This window comes from Ambystoma mexicanum, chromosome 13, assembly GCF_040938575.1.
Source record: "Ambystoma mexicanum isolate Mex_15411 chromosome 13, UKY_AmexF1_1, whole genome shotgun sequence".
NCBI classification, from domain to species: Eukaryota; Metazoa; Chordata; class Amphibia; order Caudata; family Ambystomatidae; genus Ambystoma; species Ambystoma mexicanum.
In genome coordinates, this window is record NC_090938.1 from 74,122,758 (window position 1) to 74,142,504 (window position 19,747).

General features: G+C 46.1%; 1 protein-coding gene across 5 annotated transcripts in view; it reads left to right on the forward strand.

Moving 5' to 3' along the window:
• The window catches only part of LOC138520889 (CMRF35-like molecule 6), a 232,476-nt gene that overhangs the window by 83,477 nt on the left and 129,252 nt on the right, over positions 1–19,747 (forward strand). For 4 of the 5 annotated variants that reach the window (XM_069633304.1, XM_069633305.1, XM_069633302.1 and 1 more), the window contains exon 3: positions 14,318–14,608. The exons of the other annotated variant lie outside the window; for it this stretch is intronic. In XM_069633304.1, coding sequence (XP_069489405.1) covers positions 14,318–14,608 — 291 coding nt within the window. The remainder of the gene's footprint in view (positions 1–14,317; positions 14,609–19,747) is intronic. 5 annotated transcript variants of the gene reach the window in all.

Genomic DNA, 19,747 nt, shown 5'->3' on the forward strand with positions numbered 1-19,747 from the left:
TGACGTATAGGGTTCAATTCTTGCGGAGATAAAGACTTACGAAAGTCATAATGCGACCACAATTTGCTTGCAATATGGGGTTTTTAGCCAATAGAACAGCCTCTGCCAATTTGAGCCTATAATGGAAAATTTGTGCTGTTTGAGTCAATTATTAGATTTGGTTGACAAGTTTATAAGAACATTTTTTGTTTTTCCTGAATATTTAGATTACGGTTGGCTCTAACAACAGCACCTTCCTTTCGATGCAACCTTTTTTAATCCTCTATGACGTAGTCAATCCTCTATGACGTAGTCAAAATGAGCAGTGTTTTTGGTGATATTATTATTTCTAGTTTTCCACGTCTTTATTGGCAGTGACTGTGTTTTGGCAATTACCATTTTTCCCAAATCCCACTCAGCGGAGCAAAAAGCATCAGCCAACCTAGGTAGATTGTGATATAAATTCACATTTGTGTATTGAATATTTTTGGATGATCATTGCCGGTAGTTGATAGTTAGAGTTTAACTCAAGTTTTCTTAAAAAACATGAAGAATCAGTTTTCAGTTTTGTGGACCAACCAAGAACCCCATGATCGCTTAACTTGTTATGTGTGATCGTAATAGGGCTGCAGTGGGTGTTCAGGGCAGAGTTTGTTAAGACGTAGTCATTATGTGATTTAACAATGCCATTCGACCAAGTATAATTGGGTATGTGTAAACTAATGGAAAGAAAATTCAGAAACTTTAGATTGAAGACTATCCATTAGTTTAAGCCAAGAACTGGATAACGAAGATCCAGACGTGGCTGCCAAATTTAAATCCCTTTTATTGAAATCACCCGAAATCAGAACGTGAATTTAAGGGGAGATTTCAGACCAATTAGAGATAGAACTATTCAAAATCCCCTCAATTAATCTCGTATGAGAGCCACCCAGGGGGTCGTATAATTTAATAATTAATGTTCCTTCTGATTCAAGAGAGGAAGATTGCAAAACTCACATCATCACATAGGAGAGTTTGGCGAGTCTGGAAAAGGAGACAAGTTTACGTCTGACTTAGCTTCAATAGCTAAGCCACCACTTGCCCGCCCTTTTGTAGAAGGAATTGCTTTTTGTGAAAGGATATAGAAACCATCAATGGAAATTGGTTTGGTACACCAGGTTTCTTGTAGGATAAAAATATCTGCAGCCTCTAATAATTTTCGACCCTCACAGAGTACCAAAAAAGAGCGAAATCCCCTAGTATTCCATGAGATCCACTGATGACAGTTAATAGGAGCAGTTGGTCAGTTTGCCCCATTTTTAGGACACTCAGGCATCCAATATTCGATGTCAGATGCACACTCTCTGGCACTTTGGGCTTGAAGGGCTCAAAGGACCTCTCGTTCAGAGTTTTGGGAGGCAGAGTGGCTATTTAAATGGGTCTCGTATTCCGGGAGAGCTTTAGTGCTGCTTATGACCTTTCTGCAAGCTATCAAAGTAAAACCCAGATGAGATAATAAGTCTGCATGAGTTTTCAACAAAGCCACCATCAAAGGGGAGGCAATTTCCACCAGGGCCCAGTTTGTAGGGCTGTTCCACTCTGGTAGTTCAATTTTCAAGATCTCAGGAGATTGAATTACATCGAAGTAAGGTAGCTAATGAAAAATAATCAAAAGAACAGACCTATCCAAAAATGGGCTAGTAGCAGTTGGATGAATCTCCTCAAGAATAATCCATTTGCCCAAATCTATCACAGCATTTGGGGCAATAATTGGTAAATCGATGGGAGAATTGCTTATTGGTATCTCCATTTGTGGTTTTTGTTCTGGTTTCGAAGCGTTTGTAACTGTTCTGGTGGCAATAGAGGACTGGTCATGTGCCGCTGTGCCGAGGTGTTTATTATCTGCTTTTTATTTTGTGGGGCCAGCCCGTGTGAGTGATTCTCAGGCAGTCTTTTTCCTCCAATCTTGAGCGTGCCATGTAAAAAGGCCTATTGAATACTGCCACTGGGCGCACACTTTTCCACTAGGGTGCGCTTAAGGGGGCTTTCTTTATTTGTAAAGAGAGCACCTTGTTGTTTTACTTTCACTGTTCTATCAGCGGCCCTTATGTTCTGGACAGGAGACTGTGAATCTTGCGGATCCTGTTTATTTTTTAGAGCATTATTTAGCTTGGTGGGCCCCACCCCACACAGACTACTTTCTTACTTTTTTACAGAGATTGCAATGTTTTGTTCACAGCCTGCATGGCAACACAGTTGCAAGAGTTACTAGCAGTCCCTCTGTGAATTTTTTCCAGCTTTTTTGTTGCTTTTTTGTCCCTCAATTATAGCTGGCACTTTTTTGGCAGAAGCAGAGATGATTTCAAGCACTTGTAACACAAGTGCTTTTGCTTCACATTGCTCCTTCACAAGAGAAGCGAGGAAAGAGGTCTGTGCTTCGATCTTTGAAGCGATCTCATTGATGTTATTTTTAAGTTTGCTACTGCCCATTAAGTCTGTAGCATTTAAAGCAGACTCTTCACTATCACTGCTTGGCTCGTGAGTGTCCGAAGGAGAATAGGCGCAGGAGGATAGCTCAGGGACAGCGTGCTCGCCTTGGAAGCAAGACGACACGGAGCACCACAGGTTCGATCCCGGGTCCGTGCTTAGAAACCTCTGGGTATTAAGCGCGTTATAAATTACCTATCATATCATATATACATATATGAAGATTCTGAAAAGGAGGCAAATGCAACCATGTCATGCCAATCCTAGCATGTAGCACCACGGAATTCTACCGACCACCATGCACCAGAACCTGTCAGTTATATCCCCCCAATGAGGTTGCTTTCAAGGCCCATGGGGAGGAAGAGCCGAGAGTCCTGAAAATGAAAAGGGAGAAAGGATATGGTATCAGTGTGCGCATCCCTGCCTACCCACAGTGCGTAGCCGCACTCTAATGATGGGAATATTGACCCAGAGGCGAACTCCAGCATGGCCATAGTGAGGAATAACAGAAAAGGGCTGGACTCAACCTTATCAAGCACCGTGAAGATGATGCTACTTAACACCAGATCCTTGATTAAGCAGCAGCAGTGGAGGTAGCTACACACATCGAGGACAGCAAGATAGCTCTATGCGCGCTTACAGAGACCTGGAGCCATGACGCAGCAGGCCCCTCCTAAGAGCTTGCAATTCCCACAGGTTACAGTATCATGAGAATCGACAGAAAGGAGGGTGGTGTAGTGGGAGTCACACTCATATTCAGAACAGAGCTCACAATTTGGGAAACCAAAGTGAACGATATACCAGGGTGCAAGCGCACCTAAATTGGGTGGCAGCCCATAATATCATGATGTCAGACCTGTTTTACCCTGCCCATGGTCAGACCATTTTGGCATATATCTCTAAATCACGAACAAACTCTTTTCCATGACAATTGGTAAAGAAAAGACTATGAAGTTAGCTAGAAATTTCAAAAAGCGAACAGCAGTAAACCTTAAACCATGGATTACATCCCTATCACCAGAAATCGCGCTTCCAGAAACCTTATGTGAGATGACTAACTTTTTCCTCAGTGCATTTCATGATATCTTGGAAACCTTAGCTCCTATAAAAAGGAAATACTGCCAAGGGGGATTTAAGTGTAACAAATGGTTCTCGGCAGAGATCCAGCAACTTAAAACTGATCAAATAAAGCATTTTTCTGTATGGAGGAAGAGTTGGGAGTCCTTTTCGCTTCCGCTTTCTCTCTTCCACTCCCCCGCTGATGTCCCTAACTGGTCCGCACACTGGTTACCTGGATACCCTCTAAACTAGGACCCAGGCTCCTTCATGTCCAGTTGCCTTTGCACTGCCTCTGGGCTCCCACAGCACTTAAGGGTCTGTACCTGCAACCCTACAGTCCCTCCTCACTGCACGTACGAGCCACCCGCTGGCTGCACTTATTGAGTTACCTGCACTTCTTCCCATCTGGCACTTCTCCCCTCCTTCTTCTCTGCACTTGTGTAAAGACTGGAGGGGGGGGTCTGTACTTCTGCTCTCTATATGGTAGAGGAGAGGCACAGAGGACCCCAGCCAAGATTCTTTATTGTGGTAGAAATGGATGAGCAATCAGGGCCTAGCTTCTCAGGAGGTGATGCGGACTGGTTCTTAAGTATAGTGTAGTCCCCAAGCACCCACAAAGGAATGTCCGCACACTGTATTAGTTAAAACACAGTCTTTATATCATTAATATTTAAGGTTATGTACAATATCACGATAGCTCACTTTGTACTCGGTTATCTATAATGGCAAATATACAGTTCTACGTGGTACCACTATTACTATTAGATCTCATTAAAGTGCATCAACTGTACGGTTAAATGTCACACAAATCAGTTTGTATAGGAAGCCAACAATAGATATAAGAGGAAAGCGGTTGGTTAGAACAATTGGCAGAATACTGGCCCTGTTACCTAGACACAGTTCTGTGTGGAGATCCCCCCACCTGGGCAACCTGTAGAATAAAGATATATCACAAGCCCAGTCCATATATTGTTCCCACAAGACTTTCCAATAGTTCTGCAACCCCAAAGTACCTGGAGTTGTAGCGTTCCTCGTTGGGGAATAAACGTCCCTTTTTGAGTGCCCTCCCTTTAAGGCAGGAGTCACGGGACGTCGAACATCCGACGGAGAACAGGGTGAACTACGACGGTGAAGTGGCAGCTTCTTTCTTAGCAGTGCTCGTCGACGGGGAAGCGTAAATGTCCTGCAAGGAGGAGGCGTGCAGGGCACCTCGATGTCGATAGTTCTGGACCGCAAAGAGTTTGAAGAACTGTGGCCCAGCAAGGGCGTGGAGTCGTCGGCATCTCTGTGGTCTTTGGGTGGCAGGAAACCCACCGGCAGATACTCCTCGGCTCGGCGCATCGACGGCCTGGCCTTCTCCAGTGGGATAAGACGGGCGATGATGCAGATGAGAGCGTCCTTGGTTCAAGAATTCTTAGCCAATGGGAGCACGCGGCTCCAGTCGGCGATGGCAATCGTCGAAGGTGGCAGACAACAGTCCGGGCGCTTCTCTTTGGGATTCTGCAGCAGTCCCCATCTCCGGTCGGCAGCCTGTTGTAGGTCTGCTTACCAGGGAGCTTTGGTAAAGATCAGCAGGTGCACGATGGTCCCTCGTAGCTCGGGAAGAGGGCGCCTTACCAGGTCCTCTCTGGGTCAGTCCTTGGAGACACAGCAGCTTTCAGATTGGTGAAGGAGAGCAACAGCAATTCTTCTCTTCCAGCAGGGCTTCAAGGTCAAACGTCAGTTTCACTCCAGTTACTCTTCGTAGTTTGGACTTCAGGTCATGAACAATTCTGAACACGATTGCTAGCAGTGAGAGGTCTTCAGATATACTGTTGATCTCCCATTCATTCCGCTGGGTCACACTCGAGCATCCAATCACTACGAAGGGCATTCAGCAGTCTGTCAGCCAATCAGGCGCACGGTGCATTCAGGCCATTCACTTCTCTCCAGACAATAAGAACAAGTTATGTGTATTGGGACAAGTACCACACCATTCAACACTACACACTGCATTCATACCAGTTTCGGGCATGGCTGTCTCAGTCATTAGGCCTCATTACGAGTATGGAGGCAGCCATGCCCTTGGCAAGGGCATGGCTGCCCTCATACCGGGTTCCAGCTCCGGGTTCTGTGAATGAGGAATTACCGGGTCATTCCAACCTTGGAGGACCTGGTAATTCCTCATTCACAAAACCAATCCCCATTCCCATTTGAGTCCCCATAGTGCTCAATGGGAATGAGGATGGATCTAATAACAGGCCCGTTAATAATGGGCCCGTTATTGGCTCCTTGGTCCCCTTGCGGGACCCGCTAAGGACGTCTGGTCTGACCAGACGTTCTGTGCGGGTCCCGCTAGGGGTCCTCGTAATAAGGCATCTCGTAATGAACGGTGCCGGTCCCGTACCGACACCCTTCATTACGGGAACGCCAGGGTCATAATGAAGCCCATTGTGTCAAACACCAGAAACTAGACATCCACAACAAAAAGTGCATGTTCGTCACACACTCTATTCACCCAGGTCCCACCCACAGATGTACCCACAACATACGGTCGTTGGGAAGGCTCCAGCCAGTCTGGTCGGCACTTCCCCACACTACCATATATGGAACTTCCACCCAACAGCCAGTCAGGGGGAAGGGACAGAGTCAGGGCTTCCCGGGACTTCGGGAAGATCAAGGTAACAGGTGATGGATGGCAAGAGGCCGCAAGGGCCATCTTGTCTTCATCAGGAATCTACCGATTCCAATGACAGAGCCTGGGCATCCCAAAATGGAGGATGCTCAGGGCACCAGTCATTTCAGCACAGAGCTGCCACCAGCCTGTACCCTGCTCTGTGGGCCACACACAGGTGCCCAAAAACATACACTAGGGGCACAGGGTTGCACCCCCACCGACGGGTGCCATAAGGGTATCCCATGGGTCTGTACAACAAACCAAAAGAGAGACCTGCACCGCCAGGAGTCCCACATGAACTCCTGCGTGGAAAACACGACAGAACACACGATAAAAGGCAGTAACGGACAAGGATATGGAGGCCCTGTCCCTCTGATGCATTTCCAGCATCACAACTTGCCCGATCTGAATGACACAAGACCAAGTAAGATCACTGTTTTTGTCCTCCCTTTGCTTCTCCTCCTTGTCTTGTCGCGGCTCGAAACACTTGTGTACAGGCACGTTATAAATGCCATATATCGCATCATACATCCAGTACAGCCTTGCTCTGCGTTCATCCCAAACTTCTGCAATCCTAACCCGTTTCCCTGTTAGTTGTATGTAGAAAAACATGCACTCACGCTATTCATAGATTATGGAAATTGGTGAAAAACTATTAAATAAACAGTGCACAAACAGCACATCAGGCACACGCTAATCAACCTTACCCACAACCACCCTCTCCCGCTCGCTCGCAATGAAAATCAAGGAAAGAAAGACTATTCGTTTCTGGTATGAATGTGAATGTGTCCTTTGCAGAAACCTGCTAGTTAGGGACTCCCACCTTATTCTTGAGATGTTTGCGTTTTCTTGAGCTTAATTCCTCTGATATATGGTAACCATGCGTTTATTGTTTTTGGTCATTTCATCTGGAAACGTTGTGACTGTGTAATAACAAGAGATTCAATGTAAAATGTTGTTCCCCTTTTTTGGAGTGACAAGACACACGGTTTACTTTCACAAATAACAACACAACGCAACACAGCGCAATCACCTGTCAATGCTACACCAGTTCACATGGAATCTTAGGTTAGTACGCAACATTGCAAGCACTGCGCCAGCAGCTAATCCCATGCCGCCGTTGCCGCTGCCAATGTGTTTAATGCCTGATTGATAACATGTATTGTAAGTTGTCCCCTTTCTTCTCTCACTGGCTTGGAATCCGCACTTCCATGCATTGCTGGCAAATTATAGAGCGCCTTTGAATGAATAAGGAAGATGCACCTTTTTATGTTCAAACCATTGATTTTTCTCTTCCAATTGTGGAACATTTCATATTTATAGCTACGGAAAAAAGTCCAAGGCACCATGGCAAGGGCCCTACAGAAAAGGATGGCAGTACACCTGTGCACCTGGCTATCCCAGGCAGTATGCCTGAGGACACGCTAGAGAAGGATTACCCAGGTAATTAAATGCTTATTAATGTACGTTCCTGTTCCAGCCACACCTGTGATCCTCGGTGCTTTCCCCTGTCCAGCTGCCCTCGCGCGGCCTCTCATCAGCTGTGTGCGCATGGACCAACTAAGCTTTGCGTGAAGCATCACATTTCAAGGCACAACTTTGAAGCTGTTGAAGTGATCCTGGCAGTGGTTCTGGGGCCCCAGGCACTAATGCCCCAATACAGGGCTCTATGCTTGACCGAATGGCCACAGGTTTGAATGAATGCAGACAGTGGAGTAACTTTTCTGTAAATGTTGGAGGGGACATGACATCTGAAGAAAAGGTGCCCCAGCCAAATGAATGGGGACAAAATGATGTGCCATGAAAGTTGGGGGTGGACAAACACCCTTGTTCTCCCCCCCCCTAAAATTACGCCCCATTAATGCAGATCCACACAGACTTCCCTCATTCTGCGGTGGATAAAATGAGTACACTGAGTAAGGCTGCACAGAAGATCTGCTATCGGGATATGATGCCCTCCCTATCGCGAACCAGCCAGGAATGTCCGCTCTGCGAATACAATGCTGTGTTTATCTCCAAACTGCATAGCATAGCTCTAAAAGGATTCCAACAATGAGGTAGGCGCAACTGACATATGCCTGTTCATAAGCCTTTCTTTTCTCACCCCATAGGGATAGGCACTAGGATATTTGATGTATATAATTGATTATATAAATTGTTCTCTCCAGCGCCCTGATGTCTCAGGGTTCGTGTGCGCTATACTCATGAAATAAATAAATAAATAAATAAATAAATAAATAAATAAATAAATAAAGTATGAGGATGATGGGGTATTGCATTGTGCAGCAATGGGCCTGATTTACAGCAATTATTAGCAGAGGGCGCCGGCATTTAAAGAAGCCCCGGATGTGGGCAGCGTCAAAACTTTTATCAAAAGCAGGTATATTGAAAATATAAAAATGTGAAATATGTAAGAATTCTCTACATTTCCGCAAGACTTTCTTAAAAAAAAGCGCGTGAGTGTTTATCATTTACTTTCGATTGTTTGGAAGAAATGGTGGCAGTTTAAAAGGAATTATAAGAAGGAGAAATGCGAAAGAAAGAGATTGTGGCAGGATGGATGGACTCGGCCTAGTCCAAGGCAAGGAGACACCTCTCCGAAAGGTCACGACAGGTCACATTAATTATTCAGCCCCTGACGTAAACCTGTCTGTCGCGCTTATTATACCTTTGTAAATGCAAACTTTGTCTTCACAAATCACAAGAGTGATGCCAATAATTGTCTATATCCACGTGGAAACAAACTCAACTTTGAATGTTTATTAAGATGTATACTTTGTAGAGGGCTAGAACTTTTAAGACTGAAAACCAGGGACACACTTACCTTAGGCCACTTAATCAGCACTAGTACTGAAGATTGCTTCGGTCTCGTAATTGTTTTTAGAAATAGTTTGTACTTTGTCTTATATTAGTGTTCTTCTGTTTTGTGCGTATTCAAAGGATCTTCTGGCCGCAATTAAGCTTTCATTTGCACCCCATCACAGGGCCGGAACCTTGGGCTAGAAATCTACAAGACCAGGCATTTTAAGATCAGCGAGCTACTCGTAGTACCATTTTCCTGATCTCATGAGGCATACAAAACCTAACCTGCCTGCATTATTGGAGTTATTTTTTTATAGAGAGAGAGTTTACATTCTACTGGCATCCAGGCCCCGCCCTTGCCCGGATGCATTGAACGTAGGCGTAAAATGCCACTTACTGCCCGCGTTCAAAGACATTCTCACCCTTCACCGGGATCTGACATTTTCCTTCCCAGGCCCGAGCCCCCATTTCCCCGTCAAACCACATCTCCCCTGCACGTCTAATGTGCTTCCAACATCCCTAACTGTTCACTAAACTGCCTCTTCTTATGTTCCTGCTCTGCACCGCCTCCACTCTGTTGGGCCACCCCCAATAAACATAGAAAAGAGACTGTGTCCCTTTTCTTATGCCATGGCGGCAATCTTCTTTCACAAACTTGCCATTGCATTTTAACTTTTAAATAAAAGATGGGACGCACCTCAGGGTGAAAGCCATGGGGTGCTAATAGCACCAATTACCCCTCATGGGGCGAACATGGCTGGTAATGGCCTTGAACACTTTCGAGGCACTCACTTCGCTCGGAGCACCCTGTTTAGCGCTGGTGGGCCATTAACGTCACCATGTCCACTCCTCCCCCCACCGAGTGGATAGTTAACATTAGGTTATAGTGGTGGTCGTCCATTTTCTTTGCATATTCATGTTTACTCCATAAAAACATGGAGATTCTAGAGCTGAACAACAGGGACATCCTTATTGTGCTTGCACCTCATCCGATACTTGCATTTCCCCGACCTGTGCTTGTTCGGACTCTGCTTATATTTTACAAGCACCGGTTCATACTCAAGCCCATTCCGTAGCACTGCTCTCAGGCTCTTAAAATGTTGGGTATTAGGCACCCAGTCACGTAAAGCTGCACTGGCTGAATGATATCTTGCAAACAGGAAACTGCACCCAAAGCCCCCAAATAGTCATAAATAAGCTCAATGTATATACAGTCGAGGCTACACATGGGTGGACAGAGTCCCCCCACTTTTTTCAGAAGTTCCCTCCTTTTTTTCAGAGGGCACCTTGATATGCTCATTTCTGCTGAGACCACATTCAGTTGGTTTGTTAATGAGCCCCGCCCCTCTTTTGTTTTCAGGACCCCCTGTGTATATATGCTGCTTCCTGACCCTGACCTCATACGTGTATGTGCCAAAGTATCAAGGGCAAGTAAAGTTGTAATGTACATACATGGGCATATCTGTTTCATCTATCCCAGTTATTCTTGTCCATGGTCTGTCCATGAATCATACTTAGTCCATGAATCATAGAAATTGCAAACATGTTCTCTCCTTAAAAGAGCAACTGCTTACGTGTAGAGGGACAGATGTGCACCTCTCCAGGAGATGAATACACTCTCGGAGTGATGACAACCTGCAGGAGGAGCTCCCTGAAGGAATAAGAGAAAGGGCTAAGAAAATAAACTGAAGAAATCATAAAAAAGTGCATACAACGTCCCGAGACACTGATGGAAGACGATGTATGGATTCTAGAGGACAAATGATTAAAGAATCGAATGAACTATCAACGTGGAAAAGAAGGATACTTGTTAATAAAGTGCTGTAGAAAACAGAAGTTCAATGAATGTACAGACGCTGAAACGCAAGATAGATCAAGTCATTGTACAGGCCAGCTATGAGTAGTGAATAGAATGTAGGCGGAGCCGCCTTTGTACAGAAACTGGACATTGGTATCATAAAATAGTAAGCAAAAACCAATGAAGGGGAATGAAAGACTGTGTTACAGTGGAATAAACAGGCTGCTGAAGTTGCATGGCGAGGCTGTCTGGCCTGAATTAAAGATCCTAGAAATCGAGTTTAGCTATGTACTCTGCAACAGAACAAGTGTGCAGAGGATGACTCCTCTCACGTAAAGGTGCAAGAAAGAACATAAACAATGCCAAGTTTTAATTCATTTAAAGCATTTAAAAGTAGCAAAATGGACCAAATCGTGGTCTCCTGTCACATGAGCCAAGGATGGAAATAGAGTTTGCACTTGGAGTTGCAGACACGATAGTAAGTGCCCTCCCTCTTGTGCATTCTTAAAGGCATGGACACTACACAAGGCCAAGTGCAAAGACAATTTCATGTCAGAAGGCATGGGTGATGAGAGATGTTGGGCGAATTGGGTGGTGAGGCAGCTTCATTTCCTATCTCCCTGCACCTGGGTCTTGGCTTACGTGCTGTGAAATGAACCAAATGCTCCAGACATAGCACAAGCGTGCCAACCGATTGTATTAGTCTGTATAATGAAGGACCTTATAGCTTAGCAGACCCAAGAAACACAGTGTACTTATTTTTTTTTAAATTACATGTTTGAAGAGGTAGGCATAAGTTGTCCACCTGATAAAGGACAGACAACAACAATCCTAGCTTCTATATGATTTTATATCTAGATGTTTCCATTAACCAGTCCCGACCATTGATAGGTTTTTCACTATTGCCACGTAGTATGATGTCACTCTGATGCATAATTGAGTATATGAAGTATATTTTTTGTGGAAATCATTGAGAGACTGAGCGTACGTCCGTTGATGTTTGTTGTAACCTCCCTATTTTAGATAATTGTTAATAAAACAGTGACTTGCAATTTTCTTGAGTTTATCCGGTTATTTGGGCTCAGAATTATTCTGGTGTAATCTCATCCATTACATTTGCACGTTCCTAATGGCCATAATCTGATACTGATAACAGAGCCACAGAGCGTGGAGATTGAAGATCCATTGCAGTCCTGCACGAGAGAAAGAGGCGTTATACGTGTTCGCTATAACACCTCATCGGAGGGGAATGTTAGGGAAAGATTGGGTAGAGGGAGGAGGTCAGGCGATAGATTGTGTGTAGCTGGGTATCCCCAGCATTGGAGACGGTGCAGACGGAAAAGCTCTTTTACCGCAGGTCTGAAGCTGGTTCTGGGAAAATGGCCTTCGGCAAAAACAGCCTGCGGGAAAACGTGAAAGACCCATTTACGTCAGAGAGTTGAGTAAACACAACCTTCAATCATTCAAGATAATCTGCAGCCGATTCATCTTCCTGTTACTTACACGTATTCATTTTCACTCAATCTGTTTTCTGTGAGCCCATATTAGGGATTCTCTGTATCAAGTTGTCTTGGAATTTAACTAATTCTGCACCAGTCCTCATGCGCTCTTTCGGCCAGTCTATTGACTGAAATTCTGACACCCCTCTGCAGTCATGACCACTCTCATACGCTGATTGATATCAGCCCATAAAGACGTCAGTTGTTTCATTGGACTGTCATTTCCAACTCCTTATTAAATCCCTTTGGTTATTCCAAGAATTTTGGAAAGTCTTTAGACAAATTCATCAAATTCCCAGGTGTCCATGGGGCATGTACCGTTACCAGGCCGCCAGCATCATCAGCACCCGCTGCAGGTAGCTGCCTCCATGGAGTGTGTGATTGCGCATTCTCCCCACTGTAAAATGCACGTCTATACGATGGGCTGGTAGAAGTGCATGTAGAAGCTGTCCCAGCTGGAGCCTGGATTTGCATTTGTCCTTCTGCACTTGCAATAGTAGCATTTTAAGGCCTTCTATTGCAGTGTGTTTAAAAAAAGGTAGCAGGCGCTCCTCTCCAGAAAGAACATGGCGTAATAACCTGTTCTGAGATGACAGTTTGCAGCACACGCATTTCGCTCACTGTACCTTTCACAGATGGGAAATATCCATTTGCATATCAGTCTTTGTCGCGCCCACATGGGCAATCCAGCGCCTACATGCTATGGCAATACCCTTCTGAACAAGAGTACCACCAGCAACCCCATACACGTGCCATACACGTGCTTCACGTGAGGCTCAGCGTTGGGGCTCAGCGTCCATGCTGCAGCTGGCGTGGATGCAGCGCTTACTCAGTAATGTACCGCCCCCCCCCCCTGCCTCTCTAGCTTCTCCCTCATCCTTGTCTTTCTCTATTCATTATGGAGACATTGATGTAAAAGTTCTCCTTTATAATGTTCGTATCTTGTAACCCCTAATTACTGATTCCCCTAATCACTTTGCACTTTCCCCAAAGTGATTTAAAAAGATGTCCCATTCTTCTGGTTTTCTCTTTCTTGTCTTGTCCTCTTTTGTGCGCGATGAACGTAAACGTTTTCCTAAGTCAAAGGCGGCATTCACAGAGAATTGGCTACACTTACCTCCCTGAATCACAGAACTCAATTTTTCTAAATACGAGCAAGTCTGGCCGACAATGAATGTACACAATGTACCCTGCCCTGCCCCCCTTACCCGAGGTACTCAGGTCCTTTGACTGACCATTTTGCTCTGTTTTGAGTCCTCCCCCTTTACATCATTTGAATTTGCTCCCTTAACCTAAGTCTTAATTTTCCCACCACTTTTAAGTTGACCTTTTTGCTGTTTTCTCCCTCTTCGGACAAGAGAACTGCACAGACTAACATTTCATGATAGGCTCCTGACTCGGCTTCTTTGCTCTTCTTGCACTGCCCTTAGCTCCTCCTCTTTCCAGCTCTATTAATTCACCCACCCACATTGTATCTTTGCATTGTGTCTCCCGCTTACCGTCCCTTATCTCATTACCTCATGATTCCTTCCCGAGTAATGTATCCAAAATTAATTTTACCCGGGTATATTTACACATGCAGTCTCTTTTTTTTATTAAATAGTGCAGGCTCTCTTGGTAAAGACCGTGGCAGTGGCCATTACTGACAAGTAATGGGCAGCCAGATAGAGTGAACGGCTTCAGTAAGCCCGTGAACGAGTTTTCCCTCTTAGATGAACAACCAAGAAGAAGATGGCTGCCACGGAGATGGCGGCTTGGGCACTATTAAGAAGGAGCCCCTCTTCCATTTTCATGCCCGGGCTTGCAATGTGGCAATGCTGGGTGCAGAGGGGGCATGGGTGTGCTATGGTCGTGCGGGGTAAGATAAGAGAGTTACTGATTAATTTTGACTGGGTGAGCAACACAAGGAGCAGGACGCAGATGGCGGGAGGAGAGACTGGAGCGGTGGAAAGGATGCCATATGTTTGCAAAAAGTGGCAACAGAGCTAGACGGAGAAGTAGCTTGTACTTCTGATGGCAGGTCACATTCACCTTTGTTATTTTCCACCTACACAGAGGAGGAGGCCAAGCAGGAGTTATTGACCATTGAAGAAGAGGAACCTGTGGCCAAAAGAACTAGGACATTGACTGCAAAAGCAAAGGCAACCGAAGCAGTCAAGAAACGAAAAGCAGCAGGGAAGGCAGCTGGGGGAGATAAAAGCAGGGGGAAGAAGCAGGGGCCTGTTGCCAACCCAGCGACTTTGCCTGCAGATGTTCCAAGGACTAGCGGTAGTGGACCCAGCATGCATGCGGCCACCACAGCGGCGATGGCATCAGAGGGACCTGCATCCGTGGAGCAAGTAAAAGGTAGGGTGATGCAGTGTTTGCAGGCATGGGGCAATGGGGTGAATGGGTAAATGCTGTGTGTGAATGTAAATACTTTTAATCAGGTGGGGAGGAATGCTGAAGTGGTTCACCAACAGGGGGATGCCCAGAGAGGGGTGGGGCCCAGCCATGAGGGAGCTGTGGGTCCTGGCACACTGGGCCAAGCAGGTGGGGTGCCTAGGGAACTGCCACAAGGGGTGGTCACACACTCACAGCAGGTGACTACAATGGCATCCAGTATCCAGGGGCATGGAGAGGTGTTTGGTAGTACGAGCTATGGGGAATGCATTAGTGTGGTATATCCCAAATGCATTCAAAGAGAGGATTTGTCAAAAGGAGCTCATTGATATTGACATAGAGCCAATAGGGCTTGACATGCGCCAGATTTCAGAAAAGGAAAGGGAGAGGAAAGACAGAGAGATGTTTAAGAAGGAGAATATTCACAACTGGTTAGCAGCGTTCACAATGTTAAATGTTTAAGGTATTTGAACCGTGCACCGTCACCAATCGGAATTGGTCCCCAGGCATTCAGGCAGATCAGCAAACGTGAAGGCAGGTAGGTTAGTAGGGTGAAGAGGGAGTAGGATAGTGAGAGAAGTGGTGTCCTGTTGGCAGCTTCAGTTCGGTTATCACTGTGCGCTGAGCTTTGGTGCGAGTATCGGGTCGATGTCAGTCGTTGTGTGCTGTTGGTGCGGCTTACGTGTTGTTTGTTTGTTGTTGCGGTGTGGTGAAGAACGTGCGGTTTGCTGTGCGACAGGTGGTTGTGTGGGTTTTTGTGTGAGTTATGTATGCAGAAATAAGAGCTTTTTGGTTAGTGGGTTGTATGTCTCGCAGCTATCATATGCAATTTGGCTTAATGCCTAGATTTGAGTGCATTGGATAGTGGGAGAGAGGTCTAGGCTTCACAGTACAGAAGGCTTCAAATGTAATATACAGAAATGGAGACTACACCTATGTTTGAGAGTCCTGTATAGTGGAAGAGAGGCCTAGGTTTCACAATGCAATAGGTTTCCAACACAGTACGCTCGGACAGAGGCTATACCTAGATTTGAGAATCCTGTATAGTGGGAGAGAGGCCTAGGTTTCAATGATACAGAGGTTTCAAATATACCATACAAAGATGGAGGCTAAACCTAGATTTGAGAGGCCAGCTACACCTTGGGTGAGAGTCCTGTATAGTGGGAGAAAGGCCTAGGTTTCATATTGCAGCAGGTTTCAGAATATAATACAGTAGGTTTAGTATTATAACAGACACAAAGGGTTTCTTATACCTATATTAGCGGGTATCTGAGCATTTCTGTGGGGTGTGATGCAGGCTAGTAATCACAACACTATCACAGTGTGGAGGAGGCTGACATTCACAGCATTATCAAAGTATGGAGCCTTCTACATATGATTCGAGTCTATGTGAGCAAATCTTTAGGGTGCGGCTCAGGCTAATGTTCACAATACTATCACAGTGTGGAACAGTCTAACATTAACACTACTATTGCAGTGTAGGCTAGATTGCTAAGTGGTAGGGATTCCAGGGTAGAGTGATTGCTCTATTCTTCACCCAGACCACTCCTACCTTGATTGTAGCTGCTGGTTGACGGCTGGCTACTGGCTTCCCCTGCTGACACCTGCAGACACAATCTGGAGCAGCCTCTGTTGGAGCCGTCCTTTGCCTCTGGGCCCTTAGCCGCAGGGGCTGCTGTGCAGAGGGCTGCCCTGGCAGGGTCACTTAAAACCATCAAATCCACCAATCACAGGAGGAAGGGGGCAGGCTGGGAGGCGGGAGGGTGAGGAACAGGGAAGTGGGAGCGAGGAAGGGGTCGGGATAGGAGCGCCAACCGGGGCTGGGGGGCACAAAAGAAACGCAGGATGCATTTAAAAAAAGGCCCAGGAGGATCTCCTTTCGTGTGGGCTCACCTGCTTCACCAGGGTTTCAAGTGGCAAGCAGGGAGCTGTGCCGTGCTACTGCACAAATAAGGTAGGTCAAATCCACCGATCACGGGTGGAGAGTGGGCTGGGTTTTGGGAGGGTGAGGAACAGGGAAGGGGGAGTGAGGATGGGGTTGGGATAGGAGAGAGCATCAAACGGAGCTGGCAGGCACAAAAGAAATGCAGGATGTGTTTAAAAACAGACACAGGAGGGTCTCCTTTCGTGTGGGCTCACCTGCTTCGCCGGGGTTTTAAGTAGCGAGCAGGGAGCTGTGCCACGCTACGAGCACAGAAGGTAGGTCAAATCCACCAATCACGGGAGGAGGGCGGGCTGGGAGGTGGGAGGTCGAGGAACAGGGAAGTGGGAGCGAGGATGGGGTCGGGATAGGAGAGAGCGCCAAACGGGGCTGGGGGAAAAGAAATTCGGATGCATTTAAAAAAAAGGCCCAGGAGGGTCTCCTTTTGTGTGTGGCTCACCTGCTTTGCCGGGGTTTCAAGTGGCGAGCAGGGAGCTGTGCCGTGCTATGGCACACAGAAGGTAGCTCAAATCCACCAATCACGGGAGAGGGCAGGCTGGGAGGCGGGAGGGCAAGGAACATGGAAGTGGGAGCAAGGATGGGGTCGGAATAGGAGAGAGCGCCAAACAGGGCTGGGGGGCACAAAAGAAACACAGGATGCATTTTAAAAAATGCCCAGCTGGGTCTGCTTATGTTTGGGCTCACCTGCTTCTCCGGGGTTTCAAGTGGCGAGCACAGAGCTGTGCCACGCTACGGCGCACAGAAGGTAGGTCAAATCCACCAATCAGGGGAGAGGGCGGACCGGGAGGCGGGAGGGCGAGGAACAGGGAAGTGGGAGTGAGCATGGGGTCGGGATAGGAAAGAGCGCCAAACAGGGCTGGGGGCCCAAAAGAAACGCAGGATGCGTTGAAAAAAAGGCCCAGGAGGGTCTCCTTTCATGTGAGCTCACCTGCTCAGAATGCTGGCATCCATTATGGTAGGAAAAATTCCCTGAGGATGCAGGGGCGTTATTTGTCTATGAGCAGTACATCCATAGCGCGTACTTAACTAATGGGGGAGAAGCATGGTTGAAATATGACAGGGGCTTCCGTTTGAAAATGCAGATTTGGCCAGCTATGTCATAGAATGAGGTAGATGTGACTGGTTACATTGAAAACATGGTATCAGCAAAAGAGGTGGGGGAAAGGGCACAGGGGGAGAGGTCCTATTATAAGGAAGAGAAATGGACATATGCGGACAGGAAGAGGGGATCCTTTCGCGGCCGCTCCTCCTGGAATAGTAAACCCAGTTACCAACAGGGGGAGCAAGCGACATGCAGGAACTTTGAGCAAGGCTATTGCCCCTTTGCCAAAATTTGTAAATTTAAGCACGCATGTACCAAATGTTTAGGGAGCCAAAAAACAACATCATGCGATGGGGGGAAAAAGGGCGGCAGCACAAAACCAAAAGAGAATGCTAAGCGAAATTGACACCCCACTGCACACACCTGAAGAGGAAGTGCCAAGCATGATCCACACTCCATCCACCCCCTTCAAAGTGCCAGGAACGTTCACGCCAAAGTATGTGACTTATGATGAGCAAATAAACCAGCAGAGAGCCGCAGTTGGGCTCTGCCCAGTGCCTTGTAGAATAACAGCACCTATTGAAGTACCAACACCTACGAAAACCTGGACAGTAAGGTACCAATTGAGAAAACCATATCTACAAGCGAGACAGAATGACGGTTGTCAAAATGTAATACCCGCAGAAGCCAAGAAGATTCTAAAAGAAGACGAATGGTGACGTCATGAGAAATCGGACTGACGCACATATAGAAGACATAATGACCTGAGAATAATGAACTTCAAATAATGACAAGGAGACGAAATACCATGGATAAGTGACATCTTGAGCCTAAGGTGAAATAGTTGTTGTCAAGATGAAGAAGCTTATGCCATATGCACAATGAAGATATTCAGCCAGTTTAAACGTGTACAGATGCAGGAAACCACAAGAAGCAAAGAAATTGTGATACTTGCTTATGCTTAGTAGTGAAATAGATTGCGGCAAGCGCCATCTATACATATATCTACCTCAAAAGGCACTTTGTATAAGTATACTTCCACTACGCACATGAGCAGAATTGAACAGAGGTTACCAAAAGTCTCAAGAAGAGAGTGCTGCAGAAAACAAATCGAGAATTAAGACGGAGAGAAACTCAGCTGACGGTAACCATGCCAAGAAGTGAAGGTCGTATCAGCTGGAAGAGGCCAACAGTGGATACAATTAAAGAGAAAAAGAACAGAGCATCCTGTTCAGAAAGGTCAAGACAAGCCACGGATGATAGACAACTGGCAGAATTAAATCAAATACACAAAATTGCATGAAGAAGAGGCCGGTTTCACGTTGTCTGAATCACGTGACCATGCAGGCAGAAAAGGATGAGACTTTCACACCTACGCTTGGATCCTTGCCATACCCATACTCCTTAACTTTCCCAGACCAAGAAGCAGACTCAAGGCCAAACTGCAAGGAAATTATTGACACATGACCACTGAGGTGATGATTGATTGTAACATAATTGAAGGAAAGCTGGGGTGCAGACTAACTCCCTGCACCTGGCTGGCTAGTCTGCATGCTGCTAAGCGCAAGTGGAAAAGTATGAGTGGGGTTGATGCCAACCCAATCATAGCGGACCGCGTAATCTAGGGTCCTATAGTTTATAGAACCAATGAGACGTTGTACTTTTAGTGACGTTTACAGTAGCCATTTTGAAGGAAGGGCTTAGTTGCCCCACCTGACATGGTTTATCCAATCCCCTCTCCCCGTTACCATATACAGATATAGTACCTATATTAAAATTACCTTCCTATAACCAATCAAGTTGCATGCAAAGTTTTAAGAATTACACGTCGGTGATGACGAATTTCTGGTATAAATATCATGTTTTTTCAGAAATTAATTGGAGTTTTAAGCGAGAAGGAAGATCGAGAGGTTGCTGATGTTCATTGAACCCGTTTTTTGTACTTGACATTAAACAGACTCCCTTTGCCAAACTATTGAGTTGTCATTATTATTTGGTGCAAGAGTACGAATCTGCATCCCCATCTATCTCGAGGGTGCTGCTGCTCATCTTAAAGGGCTGTTTGGAGACCCCCAGTCCTATTGGCCAGCTGGGGTCCATCCGGCTCACTTGGTAGCAG